Source organism: Nannospalax galili, unplaced genomic scaffold (genome assembly GCF_000622305.1).
Source record: "Nannospalax galili isolate Female #2095 unplaced genomic scaffold, S.galili_v1.0 scaffold879, whole genome shotgun sequence".
Taxonomy (NCBI): domain Eukaryota; kingdom Metazoa; phylum Chordata; class Mammalia; order Rodentia; family Spalacidae; genus Nannospalax; species Nannospalax galili.
Window position 1 is genome coordinate 3,196,509 of NW_008346261.1, and position 18,400 is coordinate 3,214,908.

The 18,400-nt window shown below is 45.5% G+C and overlaps 1 protein-coding gene across 1 annotated transcript in view; it reads left to right on the plus strand.

Annotated features, from left to right (window-relative positions):
- The window catches only part of Tex14 (testis expressed 14, intercellular bridge forming factor), a 128,572-nt gene that overhangs the window by 99,009 nt on the left and 11,163 nt on the right, over positions 1 to 18,400 (plus strand). The window contains exons 24-26 of the mRNA XM_029568096.1: positions 665 to 739; positions 4,828 to 4,905; positions 5,764 to 5,860. Of these exons, the coding sequence (XP_029423956.1) occupies positions 665 to 739; positions 4,828 to 4,905; positions 5,764 to 5,860 (250 nt within the window). The remainder of the gene's footprint in view (positions 1 to 664; positions 740 to 4,827; positions 4,906 to 5,763; positions 5,861 to 18,400) is intronic.

An 18,400-nucleotide genomic window follows, 5' to 3' on the forward strand; every position in this document is an offset into this window, starting at 1 on the left:
TGCAGGGTTTATGGAGATCATAAGAGGGTGTTGGATCCCCTGGAACTGGAGTTACAGACAGACGGGTGCTGGGAATTGAACCAAGGTCCACTGCAAGAGCAGACAGTGCTCTTAGTTGCTGAGCCATCCCTCCAGTCCCAAGGGACACATTGCTTTTATTGAAGTAATTTTAAAAATGTCTTTAGTATAGCTCTTGGAATTTCCCTCCAGGGAAGAGAGGTTTTGTGTATTATATTGAGAGGTTTTAGTTATAATTGAGCATTTGGGAAAAGACCCAAAGTGTAGTTGGTCTCCTTGCCTGATCATCTATAGAGAAAAGGCTTTCTGCTTTATGTTTTTGTTTGTTGTAGCTGGTCCAGAACCTCTATTTTTACAATAACCCTGGTCTAGAGGGGACTCTTAATAAATTTTTTACCTTACCTAGTTCAAGTATTCTTAGGAAGAGAGAGGCATAGACTGCGGTTAAGTGGGATGAAAGGGAAAAGAAGTGAAGGCCCTCATACATTGAGGAGGCCTCTACTAGAAATGTTATGTAAGGTACTTCCTTCCTCTTTAGTCTCTTTCATCATTGAGAAAGCTTCAGGACAAGTCCATGGAGAGCCTCGCAAACTGCAGTTCAGGTTTACGAGGGTGTTAAGTCATTTTCTCCTTTATCTTTTTAAAGAACTAGTGGAAGCCACCCCACAGCATCATATTGATGAGCTTCCACCACCAGCTCAGGAGCTACTTGATGAAATTGGTAAGAGGTATTCATTATAAAATATACTCTTTGGTTCCTGTTGGTTGTGGTCATTCATCATAATATCGTTTCTTTTTCTTAGGTATGAACACTAATACAAAAAGGTGTGGTTGAATGTACAAATTCAGGAAGGGACAGTTTTTCAATCAAGTAGGCTACTGCATGGCTGAAATAATTGGCCTATTCCTTTTGTCATTTTATTACTTAATGGGTCTGTGGTAAAGATTCTAAGGTAAAATAACATTCAAGTGGTTTATGATGATGAACTTAAAAAAATTTTTTTTGTCTTTTTGAGACAGGGTCTCACTGTAGCCCTACCTGGACTGGAACTGGCTATGTAGATCAGGCTGGCCTCTATCTTACAGAGATCCACCTGCCCCTGCCTCCCTAGTGCTGGAATTAAAGGTGTGAACCACCATGCCCTTTGAACTTTTCATTTTTGTGAAGTTTTTGTTTTGTTTTAATTTTTATGAGATAGAGTTATGCTCCATAGCCCAGGCTGGCCTAGAACTTACTCCACAGCTAGACTGGCCTTGAACTCTCTGCCTCTCAAGTGCTAGGATTATAGGCATGTACTACCATGTCCAGGTGATGATGAAGTTCTTTGATTAAAGGAATTCTTATCTCCCTTCCAAACCAAACCAGCTATTCCTTGTAGGCCTTCAATCTGACTGCTTAGGCCAAGACACCTGTACTTCCAATTTTGCTAATAGAAGAGTTATTAGAGGTATTGAATTGTGAATAAATAAATCTCTTTCCTAATTGCAAGAAGTCAGTGAGACAAAGCCTAATGAAACCAGAATTTTCCCTTTCTGGCAGAGACTAAGCAGTAGTACCTTAATTTTATTTGTAGCTAGGCTGATGTTGAAAGTAATAGTGTATTGTTATAGAGACCTTGGAAACAGGCAATTTGTTCCTCCAGAAGCCTATATGACCAAGCCTCATCTTTAGTTGGTTCAATTCTTGGTACAGAACCTACAGAGAATTTCCTTAGGGTTAGTTTTCAGGATCTCTGAGGTTTTGTGTATCATAAGGAATAAGGACTTAATGTTCTAACTCAGGGCAAAGACATCCTCTAGATTCCTTATCATAGCCTTCAGCTCTTGTCCTTTGACCTAATGAACTTGAGTAGAGGTAGAGCCAGAACTTCTTAAACCTTTCTTCCTCTCTCTGCCTCTGCTATAGGCCTCTCCCCTTCCCTCGCTCCCTCCTTCTCTGTCCCTCTTCCCTCTCCCTCCCCTCCTCCCTCCATTCTTTTATCTGTGTTAGGGATCAAACCCAGGGATTTGTGCATGCTAGACAAGTACTCTCCCACTGGCTACATCCTCTATAGCCCCATTCTTACCCCACTGAAACTCTCTGCCAGTATTACAGGGTTGTTTGACCAGGCTCTTAGTGGCAACACCCCTATTCTTGCTTTCTACCTTTTGAACTCTCTGTAGTCTTTGCAAATTCTTCCTCTCCAGTCACTCTTCTTAAAACAGCATAATCATTGAGAGTGGTCAATGCATCTCACATTTGTCCTGCTCAGGTCAACTCTTTGTGTCATTTATTCCTTGGCCATGACTTAAGGTAGTACTTGTAGGCTTCTTTACAGTTTGACAATAGCTGATACTTTGCCTCTGAATCCTCCTGTTTTTTCTCGACAGTCACCATGTAAAACCTCCTACCACCTCTCTCATTTCACCAGCTGTTTCCAGACTTCTTCCTAGGCTCTGTGCTTGAGTACAATAGTGCATAGTTTACAGAAGCCTTACCTCGTTTCACATGTGGAAATTATCTGTGCCAGGTTTCTAGGTCATATCTGTACTTTGAATGCGTTGGTAATTTTTCAGAAAGACAAAGAGTTAGAGGGCACTTGGGTAGTTTCTCCTGGGCCTACTCACCCAGTAATTCTACTATCATCACTTGGTTGTTTTCCCTAAAGAGACCTCTAGGGGATGATCAGGCGTTGTCCCTTGCTCTTTTAGAGCATTTGTATCCAAAGTTCTAGGCCCTTCACAGGAGCCTAAAGGGGAAGGTTCTTTAGAATTTTAAGATACAGGTAATCAATTAAGAGTAACAAGGGATAAAAAAATGGATTTTCTACTTTAAGTCATTTAAATGATCTCATAGGGCTTCTTGATGCTCAAGAGAAGACAGATAGGGCTGTTTCCCACACAGCAGAAGGGAACAAACCAGCACCTGCCTAGACCTGCCCCTTCCTGTGAACTTAGGGCGGCCTGTGTGTGCTTCCCCTAGCTGTCTCTCTGCTTTGCTCTGAGAAGCATTTTGAAGAAACCAAGCATCTAACAAATACAGAGCAGCCAGTGAGTTTGGCAGATGCTCGTCTTCTTGGTCTTGTAAGCATTTCTTTAGGATGTAGAAATGGTGGATATTTTTTGCCTTCTATCTTTCTATTGGCCAGGTAAAAAATATAACATGTAAGGCAGTAGAGATGGAGATTAACACTTGGGTTGCTCTGCTGTTGAAAGAGTATAAAATAGAGATTAGGAACATAACCTTAAGAGCTAAGACTGCCTAGATTCAAATCTCTATTCTACTTAATCTCTGTGATTTATGAAAGTTCTTTAGCCATGTGAGCCCTCCTTTCACCACCTCCATTTCAACAGCCGTGTTCCCAGGCTCTGGGCTCATGGCCTCATCAGAGAAACAGAAATAACAGCAGTAATGTAGGCAGTCTCATAGAGCTATCATAAGCTATCATAAAGATTAGTTGTGAACATTAATCTTGAATTAATGTTCATAAATACTTAGTACTTTCTACATATTCCTCTGAGTTACCTACTGTATTGTTAATAGTTTTGTTTTTTTTTTAATTTTCTTTCTTTGTCTTTTTGAGACAGGGTCTCTTTGTAACCACAGCTGGCCTGGAACTCACTATGTAGACCAGGTTGGCCTTGAACTTACAGAGATCTGCCTGCCTCTGCCTCCCATGTGCTGGGACTAAAGGTGTGCGCCACCACACCCGGCTAAATTTTATTACTTTATTTTTATTTGTGTGTGTGTGTGTGTGCGCGCACACACACACACACACATATCCACACCACAGTGCTTGTATGGAGGTCAGAGGACAGCTTGCAGGAATTGGTTCTCTCCTTCTACCTTGTGGATCCCGGGGATCAAATTCAGGTTATCAGGCCTGGTAGCAACTGCTTTAAGTTGCTGAACCATATTGCCAGCCCTTGTTTTATGAGACAGGGTTTCATGTGATGCAGGCTGACCTTGGACTTATATGTATGTAGCCAAGGCTGTCCTTGACAAACTTCTGCCTCCACCTCCCAAGTTCTGGAGTTATAGGTATATACCACTTTACCCTCCTGGTGTTTTGTTTTGAGACAGGGTCTCACTATGTAGCCTTGGTTGGCCTGGAACTCGCTATGCCAGACCAGGCTGGCTATGTTTTGAGACAAGGTCTCACTATAAAACTCTAGCTGGCCTAGAACTCACTATATAATCCATGCTAGCCTCAAACTTTGAGCAATTCCCCTGCTTCTGCCTCCTAAGTACTGAGTTTTTAAGCACGTTCAACCACACTTAATTATCAATATATTAAAAATTTTTTTTATCTTGAGTATTGTTTGGTATTTTTTTTCTTTTGAACTGAGAATGTGCTGAAAGTAGTGGTTCTCACACTTATCAAGCATCGGAATCACCTGTGAAAATGACTGGACCAGGGGCTGGAGAGGCTCAGTGGTTAAGAGCACTGGCTGCCCTTGCAGAGGACCTTGGTTCCCAGCACCCACATGGTGGCTAACAACTGCCTGTAACTTCATTTCCAGGGGATCTGACACCCTCTTCTGGCCTCTTCAGGCATTGCATGACATAGGTGCACTTACATGCAGGCAGAACACTTGTACACATAAAATCAAAACAATAAAATATTTTTTGAAAATGACTGGATCAAACTGCCAGAGTTTCTGATTTAGTAGGTCTGGGATGAGGTTTAGAATTTGCATTTCTAACAAGTTCCTAGGTCATGCCAGTGGTGCTGCTTTGAGGATCATCCATTGAGAGCCACTGTCCTAAAGAATGGTGTGAAAATATAATATAGGAATAAATTGCCTTCTGCTTTTGTATTGTGACAGAGCATCTGAAGCAGCGGCAGGTCTTATCCATGGAGTCACAGGAGAACACAGCACATGATTTGAGCGTTACTGAAAATGGTAAGCCAATAGCAAGTTCTTTTTCATGAGGTTCTTAGTGTAATGCTGTCCTTGATAGTATAACAGTACATTTGGGGAGGGTGACTTAGGTTGGACACAACTCCATCTGAATTTTTACTCCACCAGTTATTTTATGGCAAACTGTTTCTGAGTTTCACCTGCCTTTTTTTTTAATGTACTCTATTTTATTTTTATGGGTATGAATGCTTTGCCAGCATGTTTGTAAGTGCACTCGAGCTGTACAATGCCTCAGGAGGCCAGAAGAAGGTGTCAGATCCCCTGGTATTGGAATTAGAGTGTTGTTAGCCACCATGCAGGTGCTGGGAACTGAACCTGGGTCCTCTGCAAGAGCAGCCAGTGCTCTTAACTGCCGAGCCATCTCTCCATCCCAGCTTCATCTATTCATATCTTTAAAATGGGGATAATAATTCCTAACTCATGATATACATAATAGCTCCATGCACGGAGCCGGGTTCATTGTAAAATACTTAGCAAATGTTACTCTCCTTTCTTTTAGATGAAATGAGACAACATATATAGAAATGGTTGGCATACATTAGAGGGTACGCACAAATTCCTTCCCTGGGGCTCCAGGCTAGGAACATCTAAGAAGCAAGAAAAGGATAGTACCCTAAAATAAATTTGTACTGTTTGTTTTTAGGGTTGCTTGCCTCCTTTTTAGTTTGCTTTCTGTCCTTTGCTTTGTCTGTCTCTCTGAATTTGGCACTGGCTAGGTATCCTATAGCTTCACCTGGCACCAGAGAGCTCCCAAGACCCCAGAAGCAGCTGCTGAATGCTAGTGCCCTGCCTCTCAATTTTTCTCATTCTAATACAGTTAACTCTTTCAACTGTTTTTAGATCAAAAGCATTTGGATGAACAAGAAACTGACAGTAGTAAAGATAGCAGTTTCCTTTCTACCAAAGACATTCAAGATCTAGAAGAAGACACAGAAAGGTAACAAAAAGCTAGACCTTTGTAAGGTTTTAAAAATTCCATATTAGTTTTTATTCTAATATTGACAAATGAGGAAAATAATCTTTTTCTTTATTATCTTTCCATCCCTATTACTGAAATTTTTGCTTTTTATGTTACTAGTGTATGTTAATTATATATAATAATGGGGTTCATGATCTTTTCATACAGGTATATAATTTGTTGTTCTTGTTGTTGAGATAGGTTCTCCATTTAGCCCCAGTTTGCCTGGCACTCCCTATGTAGACCAGGCTGATGTTTATCTCATAGAGATCCACTGCCTCTGCCTCCTGAGTGCTGGGGTGAAAGGTATGTGCCATCACACCTGACAATATAATGTATTTTCATTACATTCACCCCAACATCCTGTTTCCCTCTTGTCCCCAATTTTAAGTCTACAATTCATCAGTAGTAAGTATACAGGTGGTACCTAACTCATGAGGGGCTCACAAGTTTTTGAAATCATTCCTTTAAAAAAATTACATTGTGTGTGTGTGTGTGTGTGTGTGTGTGTGTGTGTGTGTGTCCATGCATTCCACAATGTGCATGTGGAGATCAGAGGACAACTTACAGGAATCAGTTATGTACTTCAACCATGTGAGTCCCAGAGACCAAACTCAGGTTGTCAGGTTTAGTATCAAATGTCTTTACCACCTGAACCATCTTGCTGGTCCTACTTAGGAGTTTTTTATTTTATGATGATGCAAAAGTAATACACTATCAGTTTTAACCATACTGAGAATTTAGATTTTTTTTTTCCAAGACAGGGTCTCCCCATAGCCTGGAAGTCACTGTATAGACCAGACTGACCTTGATTTCACTGAGATCCTCTGCTTCTGCCTCCTGAGTGACCTAAATGCACATGCACCACACCTGACTCTAGAATTTTAGGTTTTTTTCTTTATTATTATTTTTTTATTTTATGAGTGTATTGCCTGCATATATTTAAGTGTACCCATGTCGTGCAGTCCCCGTGGAGCTCAGAAGAGGGCATTGGATCCCCTGGAACTGGAGTTATGGACAGTTGTTAGCTGCCATGTGAGTGCTGGGAATCCAACCTGGGTCCTCTGCAAGAGCAGCCAGTGCTCTTAACTGCTGAGCCATCTCTCTATCCCCCAAGCCTTAGTATTTGGAATTTTGATTTTTGCATACCATACATGTTGGTTCACACCTGTAATCCCAGAACTCTGGACAGTGAGGCATGAGGATTGCCATGAGTTAAGGCTAACTCAGGGTACAGAGTTTGAACTTGCTTCAAAAAAAAAGTTTGGACTGGAGAGATGGCTCAGCAGTTAAGAATATACTGACTGTTCTTGCAGAAGACCCGGGTTCAAATCCCAGCACCCACATGGAAGCTAATAACTGCCCATAACTCCAGTTCCAGGGGATCTGACAGATTCTTCTGTCCTCTGTGGGTGCAGGCAATACATACATACACATAAAATAAAAATAACAAATATTAAAAAAAAACAATAATCCGGGTGTGGTGGCGCATGTCTTTAATCCAAGCACTCGGGAGGCAGAGGCAGGCGGATCTCTGTGAGTTCAAGGCCAGCCTGGTCTACATAGTGAGTTCCAGGACAGCTGGGGCAACTGGGAGACCTTGTCTCAGAAAAGACCAAAAAAATATATATGTATAATTTAAAAAGTTAAAGAAAATCTTTTCTGGGCCAGCAATATGGAGTGTGATACTCTAAATGCTGGCTAACAGTGATAAGCTGTCAGCCATACAATGATGAGGATGAACTGACTGATAATCCACAGTGTACTGTGTTATCAAGTTATGCCATTGGGTCAGTTATTTGTGTTAAATATTAAATTCATTTTCAGCTTACAGTAGTTAGAGTCATATCATAAATGAAGGAACCATCTGGATTCAAAATTGTGTAGCTGATCTCTATAAATTTTCATTTTGCAAACCTAAATCTCTTCGCATATGAGATAGTCTCACTATGTATTCAATGCTCATGATTTGTCTGCCTTAGTCTCCCAAGTACTGGGTTTACAGGTATCTGCCACCATGCTCAACTACAAAAGTTAGACTCCATACACGCTAAACAACTCCACATTTCCCCTTCTCCCAATCATTAGCTACTGTCCTACTTTCTGTTTACATGAGTTTGACCACGTTTGATATTTCATGTAAGTAAAATAATACAATATTTGGTTTTTTGTGGCTTGTTTAATTTATCCTAATATCCTTAATGTTTATCAGTATTGTAGCATGTCATAATTTTCTTCCTTCTTCCTCCTCTTCTCCACCCCCCTCCTCTAAATTTACCTGTTACAAAGTGGACAAAAAACCAGTGCACCTGTGCATGGTAGCACATGTCTGTAATCCTAGTACTTGAGTGGTAGAGGCAGGAGGATAAGGAGTTCAAGGTCATCCTTGACTACATAGAGAGTTGAGGTCAGGGCTGCATAAGACCTTGTCTCAAAAAAAAAAAAATCAATCCCCCATATAATGGTTAATGTCAATTCAACACAACCTGGAATCACCTCAGAAGAGATTCATAATGAGGGCATGTCTAGGTTAGGTTGATCTGTGAAATCCCTGTACAGGATTTTATTTTTTTAAATATTTTCTTATTTTTATTTTATGTGTATGAGTATATTGCCTGCATGTATGTCAGTGCACCTGTGTCGTGCAGTGCCTTCAGAGGTCAGAAGAGGGAGTCAGATCCCCTAGAACTGGAGTTACAGTTGGTTGTTAGCCACCATGTAGATGCTGGTAACCAAACCTGGCTCTTCTGCAAGAGCAGCTAGTGTTCCTAACTGCTGAGCCATCTCTCCAGTCCCCCTCCTCCCTTTTTAAGAAAAATTTTATTGATTCAAGAATTTCATACAATGAGTTTTGGTTATATTCAGAAGTCCTCCCCCATCTCCACTTTTATTCTACCACCCCCACCCCACCCCCTACTTCATGTCTTCTTTTAGCAAACGAAAAACCCTATCCATCTTACATAACACCTCTGAGCTGAGTGCTGGAGAAATCATCCTATTAGAGTGTCAGTGATCTATAAATCTTACCCTTTCCACTGTACATGGTTTTGGGTGAGAATATTCTTAGGTTTCTTGGGATTTTCATTCCTAATTTCTGTTTCTCTTACTGCTTAGGAATGTCAAGTAGGGATTTCTCTTTTTCTCAGCAGTCATAAATGCTTGGTTTTCCTCATTAAAGTTAGTTGTTAGCAGCACTTGCATGCAGTTTACACTTTGGCTGTTTCCCGGACTCACTCAGCACAATGACCCATGGAGAACCAAGGAGTTCTCGAACAGGTTGATTCCGCACAGGATTTTACTAGCAGAAGCTAGGTTCTCAGAGCAGGGAGCAGTTAGTTCACAGGCCTCCAACCCAGGATTCTGAGTGGTAATTGAGACGTTTCACAGCTTCACGTGACAGCTTTACACCAGTTCCCTCAGTCTATTTTGTTATGAGGGGGTCTTTTTGAGACAGGGTCTCCCTGTAGCCTCAGCTAGCTGTCCTGGAACTCACTATGTAGACCAGGCTATCCTTGAACTCACAGATTCACAGAGATCCTCCTGCCTCTGCCTCCCAAATACTGGGATTAAAGGTGTGTGCCACCACACCCGGCAGATTTCTAATGTTTTTTTGAGGACTGCATCCAGGTCTTGACAGCCACTGAGTGATGATGATGATCAGCTATGGGTGCCACTGGTACGAGGCTCCTCTGTTGCGTGCAGTGGCCATGCCTTTGTGGCTCTGCTCAGCCAGTGCATGTGGGTGGCTAGGCCAGCACAGCTCTGCCATCTCGTTTCTCCAGTTATTTTCTCTCATACTTGCCAAGTCCTGAGTTCAGAATTTTGAGATCAATATAGAAGCACCAAGATTAATAAATGTGGGGTGTGGTGGTGCATGTCTTTAATTCCAGCACTCAGGAGGCAGAGGCAGGCAGATCTCTGTGAAATCCAGGCCAGTCTGGTCTACATAGTGAGTTCCAGGACAGCTGGGTCTACAGGAGACCGTATCTAAAAAGCAAAAAAAGATTTTTGGGGACTGAAGAGATGGCTTAGTGGTTATGTTATACTTCAACCTCAGGACCCCAAAGAGACCAGCGACTGCCCGACACTTCCAAAACTGCAAAAGCAAGGTTTATTGAACAAAAGTACAAACCGCAGTAGGGACCTTAACACAGAGACTGGCGTCCCAGCTCTATGAGAAGGCCCAGTCCATCGTTTGGGCTGGCCTTTTATAGGGGACCCACCACAGCCTTACGTCATGGTGGGGTGAATGTACGGGGCCGTAGGTGATTGGTTGTTTGTCAGGCTATTTTGACCATTTGTGGTTGGGAGGCAGTTTTGACTGTTTGTGGCAGTTTGTCTCTGGGTGTTCCAGGAACTACTTGCTCTTACTGGAAAGATTCAACTGGGGTGTTTAATAAAATGGAGGTTGGTTTTAAAACGGAGTTGCCACAGCTCTTCATTCCCCCCTTAGACTTGTCCCTGAGACCCAATCATGGGTCTTGTTACAATAACTCATAGCTTGTAGGGGGTTCTGATCTGAGAGGTGTGTAAGTCTGCTGCCCCTGGACCATAAGCTGGATGGTTCCTAATCGATCTTTCATAAACTGTACCAGCTTGTTGATGATACATGGCCCAAAAGTCAAGAGTAGAAGTAGGAGGATGAGGGGGCCTAGCAATGTAGAAACGAGGGTGGTGAGCTAGAGGGATTTATCAGACCAGCTCTCCAACAAGCCCTGCGTCTCCTGCCTCTGTCTACGTCTGTTATCCAGCCTCTCCCTGATCTTAGCCATATTTTATAATTCCTGAATGGTCTTGGTAGAAGCAGCACCCCTCTCACAAGGCGGCACAGAGGCCCCCTTGCTGAAGGAGTAGGAGGTCCAGCCCCCTCTGGTTCTGCAGGGCTACCTCTGCTAAAAAACTGACAGAATCCTGAAGCTGACATAGATTCTTCTAAACGCTGGAGGTCAGCATCTAGGCTGGTGAGTAAGTCAGTGTTTTGAGCATTTCCCTTTGTGATGGCAGTGGCCCCTGTGCCTATCCCTGAAGCTATCCCAGTGCTTACTAAAGTCACAAGAGTCACAGCCGTGACTACGGGAGTTCTTTTAACACACAGGGGGAACTGCTCTTGCTGTAGATAAAACTGCATGAACTCATTTGAGTGGTATACGAAGCGAGGGAAAAGGAGGGTGAGCACACAAAAGCTGGGTCGTTTTGACAACCTGAGACTGGGCACAGGGTGTCAGTCCAGTAGAGCAGGCCCACCAGGTGTTGTCAGGGGGGATGTAATACTCTTGGGTTGAGGCATTAACGGGAAAGGTCTGATTGCATAGAAAAGAGTATGATTGGGGAACACTTCCTATACAGATCCCTGAGCCTGTAACTCTCTCGAGGGAGAGGTTTGCTTTAGAAGACCATCTGCAGCTTGAATCATTCCGGCTGGTCGTATAGTTGCCTTGTACCGCGACTCCTTCGTAATAGGGAGGAGCCGTATCATAACACAACCAGCAGGAGACAGCCTTGCTCGGGTGGGTGGCATTTAAAAAGGAGAAGGCCTGATCCAACAGTCCTATCAGGCCATCCCTGCCTGCTCGAGGTTTGACGGTGGAGGGACTAACCATGGCAGTTCCATTTTTGGGCCTGTGAGTGGGCTTGGTTGTTGGACACATCCCTGCGGGGAGGCCCCCTGGCTTAGATACTAGGAGAGGGTTTGGACCAACCGCGGTCCCCTGAAGGATTTCCTGCCGCTGGAGAGAAAATAAGAACCCTGTATCATATCCAGTTAGCCACAGGCACAGGCCCCATGGTCTGCTTACTCCCCATCCTCAATCCTGTTTTCCTTTTTCAGTGAACCTAATAAGTAGGGGGTTGCATCTCGTGGGATTACTACCTGAACCAGATGAGCATGGTGTTCCCGACCGGTTCGCTTGATGGTAATGAGTTCTCCTGGGGTGGTTGTTAACCACCATGCCTCCTCGGTAGTCTCGCATCCCCAGTGCTGGCAATAGTAGTGTTTGGCCTCCCCACATCCTGGTTTAACATGGGGCCCTGGACAGACATAGAAACTTTTAGCCTGTAGATTCCTAACCCCCAATTTGAATTTACAATTATAACCTGCCAAGGAGTCTTCATACCCCAAGGGCTTTCCATCCAGACCTGTGTCATACTTTCCATCTGCTAGGGTACAGAGGTCTCCATCAAGCGGGGGCCACCAGGTGTTGGATGGATGGTTCTCAGTCCAGGTTAACACTGCCTTTCCCATTTCCATGTTGGCCAATGTCCAGGTCATTTGTACTGGTGCATGGGGACTCGAACTTCCTGTAGGGAGGTGCCCAAACAGCAGCAAACAGGTCAACAGGAAGTGTCCCGCTGAATTCAAAGCTTGAGTGGGTTCGAAGGGTGTCGGGATGCCTTCCAGGTGTCTCCCTTGTAATCTTCTGGAGCTGTAAGCAAGTCAACAGGCTTTGAGTGGGAATAGTGTACCCAGGCTGCGACTCCGTCGCCTCATATATGGCCCTAAGTTGTGGCCAAACTCATTGATGGGCCTGTTGCAGCCTTTGTAGAGAGTCCAGCAGATCTTGGTCATCTAAGGCCAATACCAGGTCAGTTTGGAGGCTGGGAATCATGGGGGTTGGGACTCCATACATAATTTCAAAGGGGGTCAAACCTAGTTGGTACGGAGTATTTCTCACTCTAAAAAGGGCAAAGGGGAGGAGAGCCACCCAGTCTGCACCAGTCTCTAAGGCTAATTTGGTTAAGGTCTCTTCTAGAGTTCTATTCATTCTCTCGACCTGTCCTGAACTCTGGGGTCTATATGCACAATGTAATTTCCAGTTGGCCCCCAGTGCAGTGGCTATTCCCTGCCTTACCTGAGAGACAAAGGCTGGGCCATTGTCTGATCCGATCATAGTCAAAAGCCTTACCTGGGCAGGATCTCTTCGATTAGTTTTTTAGCTACTCTAGAGTTCTATTCATTCTCTCGACCTGTCCTGAACTCTGGGGTCTATATGCACAATGTAATTTCCAGTTGGCCCCCAGTGCAGTGGCTATTCCCTGCCTTACCTGAGAGACAAAGGCTGGGCCATTGTCTGATCCGATCATAGTCAAAAGCCTTACCTGGGCAGGATCTCTTCGATTAGCTTTTTAGCTACTACATGAGCCATATCGTGTTTGGTTGGGTAAGCCTCAGTCCATCCCAAGAAGGTAGCTATGAAGACTAATAAATATTTATATCCAAGTTTCCCTGATTTGATTTCAGTGAAATCAGCCTCCCAGTACATACCCAGCTGTGTCCCTCTGTTCCTGGACCCTAGGTTAGCGGGAGACGAGGTCACATTGGTTAATTGGCAGGCATGACAATGCCTAACAATTTTTTCAATGGCTTGGTTTCCTTTCTGAATTTTAACCCTTTGGCCCTTCTTATTAAGTCTTGCATTCTCCATGTGCCCATGTGTGAAGCTTGATATATTCTCTTAAGCAATCTTAGGCCTAATTTCTGGGGTAGGATGACCTGTCCATCTGCTGTTCTCCACCAGTCCTCTAGACATTGTGTCATAGGGAGAGTGTGTATTCAGGCTAAGTCTTCAGGGCTATAATGGGGAGTTTTGGGCAGTTCTCTCACCCCAGGGTCTACCAAAGTGGGCAGGATCTTAGAAGTCAGGGCTATTTCTTTGGCTGTTTTGTCCGCCAGATTGTTTCCTATCTGAGTGGGGGTTGTTCCTTTTTGGTGACCCAGGCAGTGGGTTATGGCCAATTTTTGTTGGGTCCCAGAGGGCTTGCAGAAGGTCTAAGATCTCTTGCTTATTTTTAATAATTTTTCCCTCTGCAGTAAGAAGGCCTCTCTCCTGGTAGATGGCTCCATGGATATGGGCAGTAGCAAATGCATACCTGCTGTCTGTATAGACGTTAAGCCTTTTTCCCTTGCCCATCTTTAGGGCCTGGGTAAGTGTGACCAGTTCAGCTTTTTTGGACTGATGTACCTATTGGTAATGGTTCAGCCCAGATGACTCCCAAAGTGGTTGTGACTGCTCCCCCTGCATATCTTTTACCATCTCGGATGAAGCTGCTCCCGTCCATGTACCAAGTCTCTTCGGTGTCAGGCCGGAGACCGTCCTGTAGGTCAGGTCGGATACAGTGCACCTGAGCCAAGATCTCAGCACAGTCATAGAGCAGGCCTCCGAGGTCAGGATCCAGCAGCAATGTGGCTGGGTTCAGTGATATCAGCACCTGGAAGGTAATTCTGGGCGGATTCAAGAGCAGGGCCTGGTAATGAGTCAATCGGGCATTGCTCAACCATCAATCAGGAGGTTGCTCGAGCACTCCCTCGAGGGCATGGGGGGTTGCTACAAGCAAATCCTGTCCCAGTGTTAATTTGTTGGCATCCTTAACCAGCAAGGCCACTGCTGCTATAATCCGTAAGTAGGGGGGCCATCCAGCTGCTACAGGGTCCAATTTCTTTGATAGGTATGCCATAGGTCTCTTCCAGGGGCCCACTCTCTGGGTAAGGACTCCTTTTGCAATACCTCTATGTTCATCCACATATGGACAGAAAGGTTTGCTTATGTCTGGTAGTCCCAGGGCAGGGGCCTCTAAAAGCTTGCATTTTAGGGTTTCAAAGGCCTCTTGTCTTTCCTGTGTCCAGTTGAAGTCCTGTCCTTCTTTGGTGGCCTTATATAGGGGTTTTGCAATCTCAGCGAACCCCAGAACCCAGAGACGGCAGAACCCCTCGGTGCCCAGGAATTCCCTCACCTGTTTCCTGGAGGTCGGTGCAGGTATCTTTAACACAGTCTCTTTTCAGGCTCTAGTCAACCAGCGTTGTCCTTCTTTGAGGACATACCCTAAATAGGTCACTTCTTGCAAACATATCTGGGCCTTTTTGGCTAAGGCCTGGTAACCCAGGTCCCCAAGTGTACGTAGTAAGTCCTCAGTCCCTTCCAGGCAGGACTTCTGGTCCAGTGCTGCGATTAGTAGGTCATCAACATATTGTAACAGGCTTATGTTAGGGTGTTAGGCTCTGTACTCACCCAGATCTTCATGCAGGGCTTCATCAAATATAATTTTTAAGCCCTTGAGGCAATCGCGTCCAGGTCAGCTGGCCGTTAATTCCTGCCTCTGGATCATGCCATTCGAAGGTGAAGTAGGGCTGACTGCTGGGAGCTAGCGGTAAGCTGAAGAAGGTGTCCTTGAGATCCAGAACTGTATACCATTTCCAATCTGGTGGCAGGGTACTGAGTAACGTATAAGGGTTGGGAACAGTGGGGTGGATATCAATGACTCTCTTGTTCACCTCTCTTAAATCCTGTACTGGTCTGTAGTCCCCAGATTGGGGCTTCTTGACAGGCAGGAGTGGGGTGTTCCAGGCAGACTGGGTCGTTTTCAGCACTCCCAGTCCCATTAATTTTCTGATATGTGGAGTGATTCCACGTCTTGCCTCTAGGGGCATAGGATACTGGTGCACCTTGACAGAGTCTGCTCATGCTTTAAGCTCAACATATACAGGAGGCCTGTGTCCCGCTAGACCCATACCCCCTGTTTGAAGCCAGTCTAATATATCAGGGTTTGGTTGGATCTGTTCCTGGTAAAGTCTATATTCTTCAGCCAGGTCGTTGGTGACTAGAACCTGAACCAGTGCCCCGTTGTGAAGCAGGGTGGCTCCTTTAGCTGTGAAGTGGATCTGTGCCCTCATTTTTGACAATAAATATCTGCCCAGGAGCGGGTAGGGACATTCTGGGATTACTAGAAATGAGTGGGATACCCGGCCCTTTCCTAAATCTACTGTTCTTCGGGTAGTCCATGAATAGGGCTTTGTTCCTGTTGCCCCATGTACCCATATAGTTCTGGAGGACACTGGCCCTCTTGGCTCTAGTAATACTGAATTCTGGGCATCTGTGTCTACCATAAACTCAATTGGTTTCCCCTCTATTTTCAGAGTTACCTTGGGCTCAGGGAGGGGTCCTGAGCCCTGTCTCCCCTAGTCGCTGTCTTCACCCCCTGTCAGAGCCGATAATATTTTGGCTGATCATCTATTCTTTTGGGGGCAATCCTTCACCCAGTGACCTTCCTCCTTGCAGTAGGCACATTGGTTTTTTCCTACCTTGTTTCATGGTCTTGATCCTGCTGGTGAACTCCCTCCATACTGAGGGTTTGTTGCCTGTAATATCTCTCTAAGGTCCTTTCTGTGGCGGGCCTGTTGTCTCCTCCAGGACCCTTACTTCCTGTCTCTTTTCCTTTCTTTCCTCCCTTTGTTCTGCTGTCTCTCTTTTATTATAAACCTTTTCCACCACTGCTATTAAGTCCCTAAGATTCTTTTCCCCTAGTCTATCCAAAGATTGCAACTTCCTTTTGATGTCAGGGGCTGCCTGATTTACAAAGGCAAACGTTACAGTCTGCGCTGATTCCTCCGCCTCCGGGTCATATGGAGTAAATCACCGGAAGGCATCTTGTAATCTCTCTAAGTATGCGGCTGGGCTCTCTTCTGGCCCCTGTCTGACATCATAGACCTTAGACATATTTAGGAGGCTTTCGAGCTGCCATCTTGAGACCCGCTAACAGAGTCTGGCGATGGACTAGGAGCCTCTCCTACCTTCTGCCGTTTTATAGTCCCAGCTGAAGCGGGTGGAGGGAAAACTGGCATTAATGACGCCTGGGTCTATGGTAGGGTCCCCGGTGGGGCCTGGAACCAATTTCCAGGCAGCTTCCAGAATTCTATTTTGCTCTTCAGTAGTGAATAGTACACCTAGGAGTTGGTGGCAGTCATCCCACCAGGTGGGCTGGTGAGTGAAGAGAACAGTTTCTAATAAGTTAATCAAGTCTTGGGGGTTCTCAGAGAAAGGCACATTCTGTGAGAACCAATTATAAAGATCACTAGTGGCAAAGGGCCAGTAGTGAAAGGGCTGATTGCCCTCCCCATCTGGGGGCCCCGCTGGCTGAAGGGGGAGGACAATGGCATCAGGTTGGGGGGTTGCCCCCCTTCGACTCCACGTGGCTTGTGTGGGTCCCTGTGGGGGTGGTGGGGGTTCTGCAGGGTCAGGGGGCGGAGCCTGCGCTTGTGGTGCCGTTGGTGGGGCGCTCGTTTGGGGGGAGTTGGGTAGGGGGGAAAATGTCGCTCTCCTCTGTCCCCCCCTGAAGAACGTGTCTCTCTTCCGTCTTTGGTTTGAGAGAGAGAACCTGTAAGGGTGGAGAGGGAGCAGTTGGATTAATCTGGGGAAGGAAGGACTTGACCCAAGGGAGGGGGCCATCAGGTCGTTCAATGAGGCCTCGCCAGGTCACGATGTATGGAATCTGATCTTGATGGCCTGTCTGTGGGCAGAAGACTTGGTCCTCTACCCTAGAGATCAAAGTTAGGTTAACGGTTCCTTCTGGAGGCCAACCGACATTAAAGGAGGGCCAGTCAGCCTTGCATAAGGTCGTCCATTTCCTTTTTTTCACGTCTACACCATTATTATGAGCAATCGTCTTTATGTCCCCCCAATGGGCTAGTGTTAGGTCCAGAGGGGAGGAGGGGGTATTGCCCATGATGTTTGTCAGTCCCATCCGTTTCATCAACAAGGAAGTTAGAATGAAGATCACAAGACACAAGAAGGATGCAGACAGACAGAGGGCCCAAAACAGACTGCCATGGCTCTTAGATGGTCTGGATTCCTGCCTGCGTGGGTTTCCTGGCTCGATTGTGCCAAAGACCGTGCGGATAGGATGCACGTATCCCAACAGGGTTGTGTGGTCCTCTGAGGTTTCAGACGGACAAATGTCCTGATGGAATGCCCGGTGTGGGGCACCCACCCCGACGAGGATGGGGGAGTCTCCTGGATCTTCCAGGTCACTTTCTTAGTGCGTCTGCTAATATTCCAGTGACAAAAACCAAATTCAGACGGCCACGACCAAAACGAAAGTGCAGAGAAGACAAACAGACTGGTTACACAAAGACATACCCGGCCGGTTGAGCACAAACCTTTTGGGGTCGGGTCCCAGCGGGGGGGGGTGTCTCTGGGGATCCCAGACGAGCCCCCAAGTGTTATACTTCAGCCTCAGGACCCCAAGAGACCAGCGACTGCCCGACACTTCCAAAACTGCAAAAGCAAGATTTATTGAAGAAAAGTACAAACCGTGGTAGGGACCTTAACACAGAGACTGGCACCCCAGCTCTATGAGAAGGCCCAGTCCATTGTTTGGGCTGGCCTTTTATAGAGGGCCCACCACAGCCTTACGTCATGGTAGGGTGAATGTACGGGGCTGTAGGTGATTGGTTGTTTGTTTGTCAGGCTATTTTGACTGTTTGTGGTTGGGAGGCAGTTTTGACTGTTTGTGGCAGTTGGTCTCTGGGTATTCCGGGAACTACTTGCTCTTACTGGGGTGTTTAATAAAATGGAGGTTGGTTTTAAAATGGAGTTGCCACAGCTCTTCAGTTAAGAGCACTGTCTGTTCTTTCAGAGGATCCTGGTTCCATTCCCAGAACCCACATGGCAGCTAACAACTATCCTAACTCCAATTCCAGGGGAGCCAATGCCCCCTTCTGACCTCTGCAGACATTACACAACACAGGTG